Source organism: Bombus bifarius, unplaced genomic scaffold (genome assembly GCF_011952205.1).
Source record: "Bombus bifarius isolate JDL3187 unplaced genomic scaffold, Bbif_JDL3187 scf7180000009343, whole genome shotgun sequence".
Taxonomy (NCBI): domain Eukaryota; kingdom Metazoa; phylum Arthropoda; class Insecta; order Hymenoptera; family Apidae; genus Bombus; species Bombus bifarius.
In genome coordinates this window covers 910,625-930,283 of record NW_022885057.1, presented here as the reverse complement: position 1 = coordinate 930,283, position 19,659 = coordinate 910,625, and the positions used below count along the sequence as shown (strand labels likewise).

Sequence of the window (19,659 nt, the reverse complement as noted above, 5' to 3'; positions counted from 1 at the left end):
CTTCGACAGTAGTTACGATACCCACCCTGGACCCGCCATAGATCGGACGAAGTGGATGCAGAAGCGGACGAGAGGGCGTAGGTAGTGGGTGAGGGGAGAGAGAGGACTATCGTGCTGCGGTATCGGTAGCCTTGGTTATTTAGGAAACCATATCAAAGTTTGAGTTGGCTGGTTGCCGGCGGTGCGCAACCCTCCTATCGTGGCCTCCGCTTCTGGACAATGAGATCTCTTCCGGCCTCGTCGAGGTCGCCCTTGACGTTCGTTACCGGACCGAATAACGGCACCTGGAGCCATGAAAATGCTGCTGCATTGAATCTCTGAAGAGGTCGCGAACTCAGAAAAGACGTTATCCGTGATAGATCAATCGCCCATTATGTAGCCTGCAGGGCTGTTCGATAACTTCTTGTCATGCAATAGTAGTCATTTGGCTGAAGATTTGATGCTGGTCTAGGAATGATAAATGTAGATTATGGAGTTTTTAATCAGTGACGATGTGTGGAACTACGGTAGAACTCCATTTATCTGAAGTTCATTTATTGAAATAAAATTTTACGAAGAATGTGATCTATTAGGTGAGTGAGAAATTACAGATAGTGGATAACTTCTATTAGATGAACTTCAGTTATATACTTTTGTTTGTCCTCAGGCAGATTCAGATGAATAGAATTCTACTGTATATAGCATTGTCTCTATTATAAAATAATATATAAGTAGTTAGTCTTTTCTTCGTCTACAACTTCATTATGTAGAAATTAAATCAATTTTCGATTTAAATATACCTAGAAAATTCTGTGATGTGTCCCAATATTTCATCCCATATATCATAATGTTAGCTTGCTTTTCACTCTATAATCTTCACTGTCATTTTAAACAAAGTCACTTTCGCTAAGGTTCACGGTTTGCATGGACATTCGTAACAATTACGAGAAAAAATCTGGCGATGTTAACGCGTTACGACAGTGCAGAAAGACGATCAGGCGGCCATTCTATTATACTTCTAGTTCGCTGCTAGAATGGCGCGGGTTCTTCTGGAAGGGTCCAGAGATTTAATTAAGGCAGAGCGACGGACAGAAAGACAAGCGCTACGTCGTGTAAACTCGAGCTTGGCCGTCGCCCTAGTGTCCCTGTCGTAGTTTCGGGAACGAGCCAAGTCATTCCTCTTTCTTCCATTACAGAAGATCATTCGAAATCTCGCGAGAACGCTCCACGCATCTACAATGTAGATTCTGTTCGGCCGACCGTGTGAGTCAAAGTTCGTCAGGACACCTTGATCCCAAGGAGCCACCAACTTTGTCCGAAAGCCTTGTTTCTCTCTTCTTGTATATCACAATCTTGTGCGGGAACCGAGCCATTTCGTTCAACTGACTTCACCTGCATGTTGATGCGTGAAGAAATATCTTGACCTCTTCTCGTTTGTTTCAGGATTTTGTGGTGAATTTGAGTCATTTGATGAAGGTTGTAATTTATGAGCGTAATGAATATTCTACAATATTCGTATTTTTTCGATGATTTGTTTCTTTTTCAAGATTCTATTTAATAGTTACGTAGTTATTAAATGATATGAAATCGTTTGTACAAAAAATATTTATATGTCGAAGTATAACGGCGTAGAGATTGCAATAGAACGATGCAATATGAAAAGTAGAAGAATAGTTTTGAACAAAAGTTCTTTGAACCCCAGAAAATTGAGTTCATTGTAGGATATCGCCTCGGGAATCTATGCCAGTGTCAAGTTGCGAGCATACTCGAAATCTGAATCGAAGTTTCGATTTAATATGTGTCGAAGCAATAGGCCTACTATACAATAATCTGCAGAATCGTCCCTCAGAATATGTACTTTTGAAACTCTCATATTAATCGATATTAAGATCATTCTACAATCATTCACTGTGACCTGATTCTTCTAATTACTTTTCGTTTTGTCCACCATAATCCACATACGTTATTTATTAAATTTCACAAAATTTGCACCAACAAGGTGTCACAGTCTCCAGCAGCGAATACTGATATTCATGGCACTCGTGTTGCCAAAGTCACGGACCAGCACTCCCTAAGGCCGAACCTCGAAACAGCTAGCAGCATCATCTGCTCCGCGGTCGTGGTTTCAGCGTCAATAATTCGCAAAGGCTGCGGGGCAGCCTCTAACCGACTGATTTCACGCATCTGGCGTTTGGTGGTTTGGTCTTGCCTGATTCGTGCCGCGTGTACGCCAAGAGCAATAGCGAAAGACGTCGACGCTCACGCGAGAGAGCGTAGGATACACTTACTGGAAACAAGACGATAGAAGGCGAAACAGAGAGGCGAATAGAACAAGAAAGAGCGAAAGAGAAGGAGAGAGGGGGAGTATGGCCAGTCTCTGCCTCGCCGCCGTGGTGGTCCCGTGATCAATATTCCTTACCCCCTTTGCCTTGGCTTACCCCTCCGGCGCGGTACGGGTACCCCTTACCTCGTGAAAACCCTACTTCTACTACCCACTCCCACCTCCCTTCAGGGAGAACCCGGGAGAAACCCCTGAAACCCCTCTCGCACCCTCGTCTTAATTAGGAGTCTGAATCTGCGGCGGACACGCGTATAAGGGCAGGCTGCTGGAGATCGGGAGAGGGTGGTTTGAGGGGTTGTGGGTGCAAGTGGGTGAGCGGGTGTAGTAGGGCTCTCGGGCAAAGCCAGACGAACGTCGTGTCCGAAACATTATTCCTAACTTTCGTACGATCACCGCCGCGTCACGGATGCTGGACGACCCTTTTTATTATTCCCTGAAAATAAACACATTTGCGCTTCCTTGCCCTGTTCCAGAGCTGGGTTTCCGCCGTTGCTTCGAGCCTGCCTTGTCTGTCCCTCGTTCTGGACGAAAGAACTTCGCCTTGCATCTCCACCCGTCGAGTAATTAGCTGTTGTTCCGCAAGTCTGGATTTAATTATGACGGCGGATGCGGTTGATACGAGATGCTGCGAATTCTGTCTTCTTTTTTCTTTTGTTTGTTTCTTACCCTTCTGGTGTTTTAGTTTCATTTCCTCGTCGCGATCAGTACAGTTTGTTGGATCAGACACCATCGTGAACTGCACGGTTGGGTCACTACACCTAACGAAGCACATTGAAAAGTTTCAACTCTCGCCAATTTGCTTCCGACTAATTTCTTCCGTCCCCTTTCGCGTTTTCCAAAGTCTCCAGTGCGTTTCTTGTTTGTTTCGCCCAACGTACACGTTCATGACTTTCTCGACAATCAGTGCCTCTTATTTTTCCTCTTATTTGTGTCTCTGTAGTAAAGAGTTTGTTCGTTAACCGAAAAACATTAATTTAATCATGGATAAATTATGTCCGGATGAAATTACTAGACATCCGTTTCGATCGTCTTGACCAAATCAACGAGGGCTCGTTGAGAGGAAATAGTTTCGACAAAGTAATTAATTTATTTAAAATAATTTATTTGTTAAAATAATTAATCGACACTGGAGGATAATCGAATTTTGAAGAAACACGCTACGCACCGGAGCGAGCCGATATCGCTCGAATCTCTCGTTCGTGAAAGTATTTACATGCGTGGTACATACAGACGAAGTACATAGAGGGTAGTGACGGTAAGGCTGAGCCGAGAGGATATTGGGGTTAGGCCATTCATTAGATTACGGGAATTCGGAGGTACCCGTTGAGGGGTAGAAGAGAAGAGAAGGTTGGGGGCGAAGATGCGGGACTGGGTGCACGATCGGGGACTAACCTGCGTGCATTAGCTGGCGTCACGAGGCGCAGTAATAAGGGAAAGGGTTGAGAAGGCGAGCGAGAGGCAAGATTACCTTTTTTCGCGGTTGAACGAAATAGTATTTGCGTATCTCATATAATGAAATGTAATTCGAGGATGTGACATGATAAATTTAGTGGGAAAATATTTATGGAATACTTTTACTCTGAATAATTATCACACAACATTTAAAAGAGATTCTATAGACTTTTTTAAAGACTTTGGAAAAGATTATATCTAATTTATCATTTATTATAATACATAGAATCAAGTAATTATTAGAAAACAATGATTGTTTCCTTCTGTTACAGCGTCGACCCACACAAGGCGGGACTATCCCCGCCAAATCATGAACAAGGTAAGCCAAGGTATTTTCTCAATAATATAAATTAATTGATAGTATAAAATAAAATACAGGTTACTAGCAATTTGTGTTTATATTTGATGTCGAACAAGTTAACATAGTGTTCGACACTTTGCATTGGTAGTCAGCGAGCGTAGCGAGTCAGTTACTAGGGAAAATCGATCCAACACCTTTAATCGCTTTTCATGCAGCATGCGTCGGTCATTACGTGCTCGTATTTTCGACGGCTATTATTTTAATGGTCTATATCGAACAACTAACAACTCTACCATGAACGAAATTCATTGACAGAGCTATAATAACACTTAACAACCCATAAAATTAATCATAGTACATAATACGAATTCCTTATTTTATCAAAACTGTTAAGATCTAGTAAGAATTGGATTTTTCAAATATTTTTGAGAACATAGAATTGTTACAGGACTAAAAATCTCTTTGACATATGTACATGCAATCAAATTAACATATTAAACAAGCAATATTCATCATAGAAGAAAGCCCTACATTAGTCGTCTAAACGTCTATCCCCTAAATCTTACATAATGATCCGAAGATCGACGTTCGCTGCACGCCTTAACACGAGCGCAGCACAAACAGAAGATTAACTGAGAACTTTACGAGTGCACCGTTTCCGAAGTTTCTACGGGATAACTAAAATCAGAGGGAGAACTTTTTAACTTGGTTGCACGTTTAGAAGTCGCGGGTAGTAACGGTGTGTAGCACAACGTGGGGAGGTGGTTCCGTGAGTCTTTCGCGCTTTCTTGTGCGTGTGAACGTGCACGTTTGCACGCGTTGGTTACACGTATCTAGCTCGAATGTATATGTATAACCCGAGCCTCATTTGTAGGCCCTTTATGCGCCGTCTGCCTTTCCTCATTATGCATTGCACATGAGAAAACTTGCTTGGAATCTCTGCCCCTCCTACGTTGTCTGCCTCACTTTCTTACCGCTCCCGTTCAACGAAGTGGGGTGTTGATCCCTTCACCCCCGTCCCCGAACCTCGTTCCACCACTTCTTCCACCACTTTTCTCTTTCTCTCTCTCTCATACACACTCTCTGTGCCTAGACTGGTAGCTCTGCTTCTTTATAAACTTTTAATGACGGCAAAGCCTAATCGAGAGAACGAGCGAGCAGAGCCTACCTCGCCTTGACTCGCGAAGGCGATCCAAGAAAATCAACGTTGAATCTCGATTTTCGGTACTCTCTGATGGAGGTATTGAAGGAAGCTTGCTTGACGAGGTTAATGGCGGGGACTGTCCGCTAATTGTCATTGATTATTTCTGTTCCTGTTTGTTCAGTTCCTGAAGATATAGAAAAAAATTAAAAATCACTTTTCTCAAGACCGGTTATTAAAAAGTAGGAAGTTTTAGTTCATAGATAAAAGTAATTGAAAGAAATAAGTATCTCTTTTGAAACTTATTCATCATAATTAAATTAATTTACATTAGCCATAAGAACAGAAGTTTTAAAAGTTTTAATAAGTTAAGGCGAAAAATGAATTAATAGCACGCGATGGTAATTTAATTTACAAGCATGCAAGTAATATTATATACCGTATATATCTAGCAATAAGCGATGTGATGGACAAGATATCATTTCTCGATTTGTGTGCAAATGTGCGCTGAAGTATTCAACAAATCATTTAACGTTTACGCCTGGTTCGGTGCTCGGGTGAATTAAACTTCTACCAGGAATTTCGTTCTACGGCAGCCGCTTCGAAAGCATGCGTATTTACGATATAGCGAATAGTTTGTATCTGCGAAATGCTTTGCCGAAGTTCGGTACACAAACCTTAGCGCGAAGGCGGTTAGCTGTTTGCTATACTGAAATAGCCCCTCGTTAACTTCAAAGTATAATTAACATGTCCTAAAACTGGACTGGTTTCAGATATGAACATTGTTTCTATACGATTAATAAATTAACCTTTTTCGAAAAAAATTACATTTTTCAGGAAAGATATAATCTTATTCATTTGTAAAATTTAATTTTTGTTACAGAAGAGTTATAAAAGGAAATTTTGAGAGAAAACGTTTTATCTAGATTAATAATATAGTAAGTGATACAAGTAAACAGTAGAGTAGTAAGTAGAATTGGAAAGAAGGTGGAGTTAAAAATATCGAAACGAAAGTGTTCCGATTAGCGGAGTTTTATTTTGCACAGTATCATATATTGGAGAAGTGGACCGGACATTAGGTATACGACTGACTGCAGTCTTTTCTTACCCTTAGTAAATGGGGGACAACAGAAAGGTTAAAACCTTCGACTCCTAAAGTACGATTAAACTAACCCTTAGTTATTTCTTCCGTATACGTCGTTACGTACATTCTGCTCCGTCGCTATATACACGTTTCCTGATCATTAGTTACGACCTCCTTGGGATCTCCCAGAAAGAATTCAAACCTCATATTCTCTTTCTATTTTTAACAAGGATTTTAAATTACCTCTGTGAGCAAATAAAAAATAAAGAATCTGTCGGACAATCCATAATTTAATAGTTTGATAAAACAAGAAGAAAGAAATTCAGATCGATGAATGCAAAGAAGCCATCATTTCCTTTTCAATCAACGCTTGCAGGGATCCCGGTCGGTTAAAATGTTCGCGGCATCATTTAGCGGCAGCACTCTTTCATAAAGGACCTTAATAAAAATCCCAATCTAAACAAGCTTAATTTACGTCCGCCACATAATTACCTGCCCCTGAGGCGAAACCCTCCTCGTTCTCGCTCGGCCTTTTTTCTCCCGTGGCGTTAGCAAACCACTTCTGGTGTACACCAGGAGAGCGGAAAAAGAGAGGTGAGTCCTGTGGGCTGGGCGAGTTCCAGAGGCGTGCCTTCTTCGTCGCCGCGTCGAGAGCTCTCTGAAAAATCTAAGAGGCTTAAAGCATTAAAAGGGTTATACAACATTCATTAACAGAGCGGGTCAACCTTTGTGGAAATTTCCCTTGGAACCGGGCTGCACCGAGCTGGACACCGCCTTCTCGACCATTTCTCTTCTCCTCGCTGCAATTTCACTCCGTAGAGGATGTTTCTCTCTTTCTCTGACGCTCGAGCGAGGTTTGGTTTCTCCTTGTCTCTAGGGGGGCGGGGGCAGCAGGATAGTCACGTGAGCAGAGTATCCAGGCAAAGGGGGCGGTAGGATAGAAAGTGGCGGAGAAAGGAGAGGAGGGTCCGTCTCTGATGAAGATGTCGCACACGCCAGGGACCCTGGCGAGATTACTCGGGTTAGAACCCGTGGACCCTGGTCAGGGCACATGCTAATTGCTTTATTTGACATCAAGAAATAATGTACTGCTGTTCTATGGCGCGGCGGCCATCGTACAGGGAACCCCGCGAGGAAACCTGAAACCCCTCGCGCCCTCTTCGACTCTCGCGCTTGTCCCTTCGTATAAATCTCCGTGGCTCGCCCACTTTCGCTCATGCCCTCGTTAAATCTCCTTAAGTTGAAAATGGCAACGTTATTAGGACGTTAGTCGAACATGTAATTTATCCCTTTCTTTTCCATTTGGAAGTGTTTGCATTCTAGTTTTCACGATATTAACCTTCTTTAGGCAAACTAAACCATACTTCACCCTTAAATTTCTTAGATAAGAATTATTATTTTTATTGAAAATTGGATTCTAGATTAGATAGTCCTTGTTTGGAAGAATATATAATAGAAAAGCATTGAAATTACGAACAGTTTCTGAAATAATACATCTATTTAATGTGTACCACTTGGGGTAAAACGTCGACTGCAAAGAATTAAACGCTAGCTAAAGCCACCTCTTATATTATTGCACAGAATATAAAAAATATAAAATCTACAAGAATTTTCCTTATAATTCTTTTAACGTTCAGCATAAATAAATCCAAGAGGGTTTTCATTGGAAATGACTCACTATGCTGAATTGGCGATCGTACATGGGACGTATGGTCACCAAGAAAAAAGGATCCATTCACCTACCGGACCTAATAACCCTTAGTTGAACCAATAACCGTTTCTCCAAGTTACATATGGAGGAATTTGTATTCGAAATCGGATGTATCCAGGGGATGATCGTAGCTTCCAACGCGGGACACGCGTCTTTCTCGTAAATATGCTTCTTGAACCAGTCGAGTAGCATTGGCTCGCAAAAGGGGGCAGAACGCACGGCTCTACAAAGCGTTAGGGTCGCTTTCGAGGTCGCCAAGGGTGCATTTCATCTTCGAGCGCGTCAGCTCGGAGATCGATCGGTCGTACGCTCGATGTCAAATCATCCATCTTTTATCGAATCGAACCCGATGGTCAGGCTGACACTTTTTCGCGCAACTTTCGCTCTTCGGGAACACTTTTTTGCACCATCTGCGTTTCATGATCGCAATTTTAGTTAAATGATACGTGTTGTGTTCTTAATATGGTAAGAAGCTAATATTTTTTTTAGTAGTAACTAACATGTACGCTTCCGTTCAATAGTTTGGAGCATGTTAGAATATAGAGAGAGATAATGACTTCCTTATGTAAATAAAATTTATTAGAAATATTTGATACCTTTTAATATAATTCTTTTATAATATAATTTAATAGTAATTAGTAATAGTAATTAGTAATAGTAAATATTAGTAATTAGTAATAGTAATTTAATAGTATTAAAATTGTAATTAATTATATTTAGAAATGAAAACTGCAATTATAATATTCTTATTTCTCATAAAGATGTACAAAAAGTTGTTCTAGTGCCTCAAACTTTTAACATTGACAAAAAACATGGAATTCCTGGGAGGACATTGTCATATACTTATGACGGTACTCCTTTAGATGGAGTTCGAGATTGTTTCGAAAGTTCGTCTGGCTTGTAAATATTTTAAGCCGCGAAAATATAACGAGATTCGAGTGATATATCTTTTATAGGAACGAGCGGTCAGCTGTCCGTTACCACGTTCAATTTTTATGATTAAAGTTTTCGTTCAGGCGCGTGTGCACGTACCGGTTCGCTCTGCTATGTTCGTGATCGCGTTCTCGAATTTATCAATATTAATCCGAAACTTGTCAATGTTACACGTGAAACCACTTATGGAAGAGATGTTAAGTTCATCTGGGTGGCCCTGTATCTATGATACATTTCCTTGTACAGAATATGCAGTTCCGTTAATTTTACTTTGGAATTTCGCCTAGCTTTCACATGATATAATTACAAATACGTTATCGTATTTGCATGGTAAACTGTAAAAAGATACCTGTCGTTTAGAACGAGATAAGTACCTATGTGAGGGAATTGGATGATCCATCTCTCGCCGAACAGGGGTCCGACATTGGACGTCAAGAGCATACTTCTATCCGAACTTCTGGCTTCGAAAGCGTCCATCATGCTTGGACAGAACGCATTCCCCTAGGCAAACATTCGTTAATATTCACCTGTGCCGCGTGATACCAATGGAGAAAGTTCAAACATCGACGGACACCCGCAGAATTTTGTTAACGATTATTGATGCACGTTCGATGGCTCTGTAATTCAAGACTGATAATATCCCATTATTTCTGGATTATATCGAGTCCTACTCAGCGCTTTTTGTTTGATATATTCTGCTTATATTTTTAGCTTATTGTTTAGTGCAATTCTAGTTATTCCATATCGCGTCCAAGAATAATATTAATATCATAGAATCTACTCTATATAATATCAGTTCAGATATATGTATGTACATACTTATTTTCTCATGGATGGTTACTATAACATCGTAGATGCTTCACTTTACTCTCATAAATAAATAAAGATATAAGATGTAAACGAATAAAGATATTAACTGTAATATCTTTGTAAATAATACGCGAGAATGACGCAAAATCCACCGAACTATAATTTTGTCTGTATCCTCCCACAATCGCGGGAGATAAACAGCCGGTACTGAAATAAATTTGGGAAAACAAAAGTAACCATCAAGCAACCACATAGAATATACCGTCGATGCGGTTGAGACGATGACCGTGGTGACACGTTGTATGAGAGTCGAGAGAAAACTGGGAAACCATGGGAAGAGAAACAGGGATGGCAAGGGACTATTTTTGTGGTTAACAGAGAATAATTTAAGGGTGGATAATACACGGAGCCAGTGTAATTTAGCCACAGTACTGACACCGGCGGCGATAGAGTGCGTGCTGGTTTTCATACACTCTCCGCGAGAACGACGCACGGTTGACGTGTAACCGGGAATCAGGGGCTCAGGTGTTTCACCGGATAATAGGCGACATCACCTCTTCCTACGATCTCTCCCCTTCTTCTTCTGTATCGTCGTCAAAGCCTGATCGATGTAATATTCACGCTCGATACGCGTCCCAGCTTCTGTAACTTGGGACACTTGGCGCTTGTACATTTTCCCTAGAATCTCATCAACGTCCCTTTCACGTGTTCTTGAGCAACGTATACTTTAGACTCGTTCCTAGAAAAAGGGTGCCGGCAAAGTATATTGTTTTTGCTTGCTATTTTTGTTGGAGGATAGCGTTATTCAAAAGAGGATTATGTTGACATATAATTGTCAGAAATTCATGAATGACTTTGTTATTGACTTGCTATTACTTGTTATACATTAATGGACGAAATTTTATCGTACATTACTTTTGGATAACTATATCACTAATATATTAAGATTATATGTGTTTCCTTGATCATTCTAGTTGTTTTATTTATTATCGATACATGAGTACTATATTCTTCTTTCACTTAGAATTTTCTTTACTCAGTTTTATACAATTATTTACCATTCTATTCATAACGTTTCTGTACTATAATATTTTACTTCATGACAATTTTTTATATTCCAATATCATTCAGTGATGGTAAAATTCGTCAATGAACGTGATTCTCTAAATTCTACGATTCTACAAACAAAGTGATTCTGTGTTGGTTTACATTGAACATTTCATCAAGGACTTCCAATTCTATGAAAGACTACACTGAAATAGTAGAATAGAATCTCGCAATAATATAATAAAAGACCAGGATGATATCAGTGTCGGTTTAAAACACGGTTAGCCGAGTGTCGTTTACACTAGCGGATTTTCGTGATACACACATTCGTCGGTGACGGTAAACACTCTCTTTTGTCGGGTTTCGCGTGGAGTTAAGCCGAGGTCTCCCATTAGCGTCGCTCGGAATTACAAAAATAACACTTGTCCCCGAAGCGGAGCCCCACGGGGTAACCCGACGTAGTTAAGTAAAATTAAGCTAAAATTTCCGTCGAGTCTCGCGCGACGTGTATATTCAACCCCTTTTTCGGCAGCTCTCATGGCCGGTGGCCAGCCTGGCCAACCCCTGCATCTCTGTTCTACGCCTCTTTCCATATCTCGGACACTTGCTCGCCTCACTTTCCGCGTTCATGTTACACTCACTCTGGTCCCTTTCCCGTCGCGTCGGCATTAAATATTTACCTTTCAATGAATATGCAAATATAATTATTTACGCGCAATTTAGACGTTTTTACGCGGCCTCGCGTAGCCAGTCGACAATTTCCCTGCTCGTCGACGATTTTCAACGGGAAGAAACGACCGTAAAAGAGGCCGCTCGACGTCCCGAGCCTGTGTGCAAATTCATCCTCTACCTCCCGTTCCATCTCCAACGATGGTGATTGCACGCTTTCATTAAACGTATTGCTGCTCGAAGTATACCGGTAATTGCGTTATCGGTCTTTTAATGAAGTATTGGTATCGAAGCAAATCGCCCGTTTTACGTGTACACTACTTCGTGTCTTCTGTATCGTCGTTAGTTAATTAATGGTGAGAAGATAAAAAATATTGGATAGAGAATGTCAAAGAGAGGAAAAATTTGGATAGGGAAAGCATTTGAATACTACATATTTGTTTAAATATCAACGCATTTGAAGAAATATCTACGCTTGGTTTCTTTATACGTAGAAGTCTATTATTACCTAAAAATTTTGGTAAATAAAATATTATGTGTTAATATAATACATTGTATCGTTGTATTTAGAGAAGCACCTACACAGCTTCTCATACCAAGAAGCATTAATTTCGCATTATGCCGGTATTTCGTTACGCGATCAACAAGATCACCTCACCAAAGGCAACCTGTTATTAAACCCACGGGTCTGTCTTTATCTGGCCATCGTTCTTCGCGGGATTAACCTGTAACGTTAATTATCTACCCGGGGTTCGCAGGGAACGTGGCTGAAGCGGCATCAAAGAACCGAGTGTTTAGCTGCAATATCTTTCCAGCGGGTTGCACATCCGTGACCAGAAAAGGAGGCCAGCGAATTCAAAAGAGGGCGAATGGAATGGGTCGAGGTGGCGATTTGTGGTTGCCGAAGAAACCGGAGAATCCATCTCCGGCCCTTTAACAACCAACCGCCATCTTTGATCTTTTCCTTCCCTTCGTAGGTTCCTTTAAAATCACTTGAACTCCTCTATTACACAAAATTATCACTGTTTAATTATCTTTCTATTCGTAAATATGCATACAGTGCCTCACTAAAGTGTTTGATCGTTTAACATAAAAGACTTTCGTATATTGTATGCAATCTTGTATATTGTATATTCTATATAATCTATATATCTTTCATATATAACTTATGTATATTGTATGTGTTATATACAATATTTTTCAATTTTATTGGCACTCTGACAAGACACGACTGTCATGATTATATTACTAACATTTGTTTTTATTAAGTTTTCTTCGAAAATGAAGTCGAGTGATTCTCATATTGCTGAGGAATAATTCTGATTTAAAGCTTTCTAAGTAGCAATAAGTTTACCACGCAAAATATACCGGCGCCTTAATCGAACGGTAGTAAGAAACTGAAAGAAAAATACCGTTATTGGAAGGAATCACCGAGAAGACTATCAGAAACGGGAGATATTGCGCGTGGCGTTCGGTTCGCGGGGTTGCCTCAGACGAAACGACCAGAAGAGAGAACCATAAGCAGCCATCTTCGGAGCCCTGTCGTGCTTTAGCCCGATGTCGTAGCCAATATCGCGAGGAAAGGATACAAACGACTTGAAATAGACCTTGAAAATAGATTCGAGACCGATCGCGCAGTCAGGGGAATAAGCCATCGATATAAATTGCTCCATCCACTGACGCCGTCGACGTCGTTGTGTCGTCGTCGACGCTATATCGTTAAACTAAAAAAAAAAAAAAAGAGGAAAGCCGCTTGTGAAAAGTTTGCCTCTCACGAATAACGCATGCATCGCCAGATACGGGAATACTGTGGGAGAAGATACGTATTCTTGACTCTAAAGAACGTAGTTGAGCGGTTTGCGAATTTTTCCCATTGACACATTCCTACCGCGAGGCTATCCAGAGAAATGAAATTTTTAGAAGCACGCGTGCGTCAGTTCTGATGAATTTCGGGAGGTTATTTATTCTTCGAGCGTTTTTTCGCCACAGTTAATGGCGAGATTAGCGTGAAGTTTCGCTACCTTGAGAAATGTATTCATGGTTGAATATTTACTTTTACTACGTTTTAGAAGAGTGCAAGAGATGTATATTTAATGGACGAAATGACAGAATATTATTATAGGCAACACGATTTTTAGCGATATCTATGGGATGATATCGCAACTTAAATATGAAATATAAATAAAAAATCATAAAAGTTTGAAAGAAATTATTCGTTGACATATAGCATATATTATCTAGCGGATAGGTCAGCAATAAATATATTAATGTACTTAGAAAGACAATATTATTTATTTCTCGAACTAAATGGGATTATTTCGCCGATTCAACGCAAGCGCATAAAATGTACGAGATTCCTCGGCAGACAAATATTAATGCCTCAATTCGAATGATCTTCCACGGCGTCGTTAACATGTTCTCGAACGGCTGTCATCCTATGGTAAACAATTTCGAGCGAGAAGAACGAGAGAGCAACGAAGGGAAAATGTATTCGCGAGTTTCCAATTTGCGGTTGCGGCTGTTAGAACAGAGCATGGAAAGAGGAAGGGAAGAGGTGGTCGGTCGGCACCGGGGGTGGTCGAGGGTGGAGAGCACAGGAGGTGGCGACGGGTGGTTCGAGGCTCTATTATGGTAATTATATGATAAATACAACAAGGCCTTAGGCGGTGTCTCCTCTCTCTTGGATCCTCGATTTTACCCTCGCCTCTTAGGAGGTTCTCTTTGCAGCCGCGAATCCTCTTCTTCCATCGGTGGCAGGAATCTCACTCTGCTCACAGTACCACCTCGTTCTTCCTTTTCTCTGATGCTTGTCGTTCCTCTCTCCACCTCTTGCGTGCTAGCTGCTTCTCTTTCAGCTCCTCCTTCCTCTCTCCTTTCCTTCCTTTCAGTCGCCTCGGCGTTTCTGCGCGAGCACCGGCGGTTTCGTTTAAAATACGCCTCCTCTCTTGACGGAATGCAATTAATCTTACTCCCTCTCGATCTTGCTTTCTCATAGAAGAGCCCACCGTGAAAGGGATGAGTAACGCGGCTGGAAGAAGTGTTACTGACTTAATGAAGTACGACTTCTGATGCGTGTTGTTACTGGTCTGTGTGTGCAAGACAGAGAGAAAGGGAGAAAGCGAGAAGATATAAATACAGAGGGCTGGAAAGAGAAAGGTGCAAAGAGAACGATTCCGCCGGAAATCCTGACTAAACACCCGCTTTCATTATCACGCTACGTTTACCCAGCACGTCTTTATGGCTAAAGAGGAAGCGAATTAGATAAGTAGGTTACGCTGTTTGCCTTAAAGACTGCGAATTCTTTTATCTCGTGATCTTTTTCCGTTCGTTGGTCGTTAAACGTGGGTGATAATTATTTACGGACCTTTGACCTAAGTGATGAATTGTATTTAATTATAGATTAGTCTTAATACTAACAAAATGATCTTGCGTAGAGGAGAATGAGTTATAAAAGTACAACCTTTTTATTCTTCGTTCAGTGTTAACGCAACTAATTTTTATTTGTTTATCCAAATTATTTTCAATTAGCCATGCTATCGAGTTCTTTAACATACTTTACAATCTATCTTGCCAGTAATTTACTACTCTAAATTACCTATGGAACTTCCTTTTAACCACACAAAACTTCTCAATTCTGACGAAACTAATCCTTCTCCACCTCATCGCTCTGATCTGAATCGTCCAAGGGGCTGGTTCATCCACGAAACCGCGGCACCACCCGCTCCCCAAAGGACTCGAGAGTGAACGAAGCTCACGGTAGCGTTAAACGCGATTCGTGTACGCGCATGTAAACTAATATTCGTCGGTAGCGACTCGCGCGCCGTTGAAAGAGGGAGAGGGACGTATTCGCAGGGTAGATACACGCGGCGGAATCATTATAAATAGTCATAATTACAACAGTCGCGCGTGCTTAATTCAATTAGGCTGATTAACGTTGTACATTGCAACTTCTCCCCGGTTTCGCCCTTCTGCCGGTTGAGCCCAAGCTTCAACCAGCCAGCAACGACTGGAGAGTTCGGGTTCTGGCTGGTCCTGGGGGTGTGCGCGCGGCCGAGCAGAGCGCGTAAAATATACCCCGTATCCTGGCCAGGATCCCAGGACCACGCCGCGCCACGGTATTATGCTTATGCATAGACAAGTTATAGCCCGGTTAATATGATTATCTCTTCGACGAGAGGCGGAGCGAGCCGCGAACGGACGAAGGATGAGATGCGGAGAAACGAGATGCAGAGCACGATGCGTTGCCCGGGATCTGCTTCGCCGCGTCGAGCCAACGAGTTAGAATTGTATGCATATATCATGCATGCATTATGAGTTAGAAAATTTCGGTTTCGCTCGTACCGACTGAGCCAGATGTGGACACTGTCTGATTTTTTTTTTGTACGATGTTGGTCGATGACATTTGAAGCGGATCAAATATGATTTGGACAAGGCGACTTTGAACTTTGTCTTTAAGAAAGATACACAGAAAAAGAGAGAAACAATAGAAAAGCAACTAAAGTCATAGATCGATCCACACCACATAATTGTTGCAAGCTTCACGGAGTCGATGTAGAAACGAAAGCTCTTCGAATCCTAAAAGCACGTCAGCTGGCATCGATTCTTTCGGTCGTAAAGGTTGATCTGCAAGTCAGAACAGAATGAGCAATAAAAAGTTGGCGGTATTATTAATAGTCGTGAAACCGAAGGCTAAATAGAGAAAAAGAAGGTAAAGGAAGTGAAGTAGAGAAAAAGAAAGTAAAGAGAAGCTGGGCGGGAGTCGTTGGATTTGTCGCAGCACGGATCGAATCCGAATAAATTAGCCCCGTCGCGGGAACACGAACGAGATATAAAATTTTGAATATGAATGGACGGTTTTGCATTCGTAATGAGCTCTTATTCCGGAAACAAAGCGCAGCTGACGAGAACATATGTAGATGAAAGCGGGTGCGAGGAACAAGCGTCCCATAATGCGACCTAACGTTCGAAGATTCGTTCGAGATGGTTTAGTTCGTTCCTTCCGTTTTTCTAATTAGGATTTTATGTCTTTAATTATGTGTAATTACAAGATTCATAAGCGATACTTTAGTCCTGATAAATCATGTTGAATTGAATCTTAAATATCGACATATAGATGTCTCCATAAATTTATAATTTTATAAGATATAAAGAATGGTTTTATTATTATAGTCGTATATAAAGACATAGTTCACACGATAGAGGATTATTCCTGAGTAGAAGTGGAATATAGTTTGCTATAGAATAGAGCAGCCGGGAGGATGATATTGAAGGAGAAGATTGGTAAGACGGAAAAGTGAGGGTGAAGACAGAGAACAGATCACTCATTTCGCCTATCCCTACCGCTAAACTCATCAACCACCGGTAATTCCATCAATGCTTCAAGCATTAAGGCAAAGTCTAAGTCATGTATCTCACTCTATAATCTAACAAAGTAGTATTTACCGAAAATGCAATTTTACATAATCGATGTAAACGTTTGAGAATTATGTACTCGATGTAATAAATTCCTCAGGAAAATAATTCTTTATAAATATCAAAATTGTAATTTCAAAACTTAAGATTAGAGTACTATGGATAAGTAACTACATAAATTTGGTAAACTTAATAACATTTATGTAAATTATAACAGAATGGATTATCTATACTTGTCACTGAGAGTGCAACAATAGAAATGAAGATCAGCGAGTACACCGACTCGTCTTTGTATAAACAGGCCAGGCGACATTTAATACCAGCCCGTTGAATATTCCGTCGAATGGACCACGATATTGAATTGGCTGCTGCTTAATTGTAACCTCGCTCGTCACGAGGGTCCCATTCACTTGTAAGCGGAATTTGCATAATTTTTACATTGGCCACCGTGTAATCGATTTGAATACCGTTGGTGATATCCGCTTCCTTCTTTAATCGATTCGAATCCGCATGGTTTCTGTCCTTCTTTGCATCGATTGTTTTAGTTAGAATTGCTAAGTAATCATTTTGACGACTGAAAATCGATAACAATAATGAACCGCGACACGTGAAACGACCGAAAAGCTTGAATTTTCATTATCACAATGAATTCTATTAACCTCAATCTACGCGTTTTTTTAATGAATATAATCAAACATCTGAGAATGATACTATCGAAATTATTAAAAATTTTTATTATTTCAAGGGTAGTACCTGATTAGCAAAAATTTTCCCTTTTAGATTCCCTTTTCGGAAAGTATTTTATTTGTAACAGACATTTAAAAAATAAATATTTCATACGACCCCTAAAAATTTACGTTGGAACTATATTACGGCAAAGAGATGCTTATCAATTTTTTCAAGCTTATGACATGCACTTTTGTCGCATGCGATGCGTTTGATGTGTAACATGTCGTTACAACTGTGTAGTTTCGATTAACGTTTAAGATCAGAGCTATGGCCATTAATTTTTTATCAAATGTATCCAAAGTACGCGAATTTCCCTTTTCCCTTTCCACCAAATTTGTTCCTTTTTTCCATTAAAAGGCCCCGTAAATTATCCACTTTTTCTTCTGTATTGGTCGGTTCAAAGAGAAGCTCGGTAACGTGACGGTCGCATTTTCCAGCGTTGACCAGCGGAACGGTGGTCGAGAAGGCTTAAAAAATTACACACCGCGCGATTAAACGAGTTTTCGAAGTTCTTTCGAGCACGAATGTCGAGAACGGGCGAGGACAGACAGGATAAAGTTGGAGAGCGGTGGTACTGTTGGATCACCTGGATGAGGGGTAGAGGGGTTCGGTAAAAAATATAGAGAGGGCTGAAGAGATAGAGGAGCAGAGGGATATTTTTTCTGCGAAGCCACCGAACGACGTCGCCTGTCGTCTGCTAATTTAATAAAATTTTTCCTTCCTCTTGTACCAAAAAGGGAAAAAGAACAGAAGGAAAACATAGAGGAAGGGGAACGCGAAAGGGGGGGTAACGAGCGACGCAACCGCAAAGGAGCTACCGAGAAAGGAACAGGGAAAGAAGTACGGCAAAAAAGTTGTACACCAATTAACGGATTGAAGTTACCATCAGATGCAGGCTGACTTCGAGAGGCCAGTCAGTTGAGTCCTTGAAGGGTTGGACTATCATTAACGAGCCGCCACTTAAACGGCGATCTCTTCCACCGTTAGAAGGACGAAGTTGAAAAAGCTCGGCCAGTCGACCGGCGCGGAGGCTACTCCTGCCACTTTCATCGTCAATTGCCTTTCGATGCAGTCGACCGCATCCGTCGCTGACAGCCCACTCTCAACTTTTTCTGCTTTTATATTGCTTTGACCATTTTGACGAATTGCAATCACCCTAAGGGCCGGTGCGGACGAGCGGTTTGCGGCAGCGTCACCACTACTCCGCGGCAAACTGCCACTATATTTGCCCGTGCACCTTTTCTTACAGTTCACATGAAGGCTTTGCGTCAATTTGCCGTCTAAGAATTACGTCCCGTGTAAACCGTTTAATATAAATCTCTGCTATCCTAAAACGCAATGGCAATTTCCGGAGGCGGCCACGTTACCACAAACCGCATGTCTGCACCGGGCCTTAGATTCGATCGTAGTTAGACGGTGATCGTTTAAATGAATTGAACGTCGCAAGTTTCATGTGAAATTTTGTTCCTTGATTTTCTTTTTTATTGGATGAAGATGTTAAATCTTGTACATTCAGAAAAATTTTGATATCTATTAGATCCTTGATATTTTATTCCAATGAAGAGTTCATTACTTTGTAATTAGAAACTGCATATGCTTTGCTATTCACAATAGACGAGGAAAATGAGACGATAAAGTGAAGAACAGATTTAGTTGGATGACACGAGCCAATGCGATTTGAAGACGCGCCACGTTCTGAACGAACGTAATGTTGAATCTTACGTGACGACAAGACGGTTGAGACTGATGACGAAGGATTGTCAAGGAGAAGGTGAAACATGAATAGAGGGTTGGAAATGGCATCTCGGGGGTTATCTCGGAATCCTAATGCGTAATGGCTGAGACGATCTTGGATTACTAATAAGCATCGGTCTCGTCAAGTATTTCCACGCTTCTAACTTCACGCCTCCGTTAACGTTACTTTATCCTCATGGTAAATCAAACTTTGTTTAAAGTTTTTAATTTTCTTAGGAAACGCGATAAATCAATTTTATTTGAAAGTATTTCTTTTTTGCACGAGAACACGATTAGGGCATAAAAATTCGGAAAC

At 41.0% G+C, this 19,659-nt stretch overlaps 1 protein-coding gene across 8 annotated transcripts in view; it reads left to right on the top strand.

Annotated features, from left to right (window-relative positions):
- Positions 1-19,659, top strand: part of LOC117215041 (mucin-5AC-like) — a 303,613-nt gene that overhangs the window by 226,021 nt on the left and 57,933 nt on the right. For 7 of the 8 annotated variants that reach the window (XM_033461432.1, XM_033461434.1, XM_033461436.1 and 4 more), the window contains exon 4: positions 4,045-4,091. In XM_033461432.1, the coding sequence (XP_033317323.1) occupies positions 4,045-4,091 (47 nt within the window). Of the gene's footprint in view, positions 1-4,044; positions 4,092-4,757; positions 4,813-19,659 lie in introns of those variants that run through there. The other variant, XM_033461439.1, reaches the window with a different exon arrangement.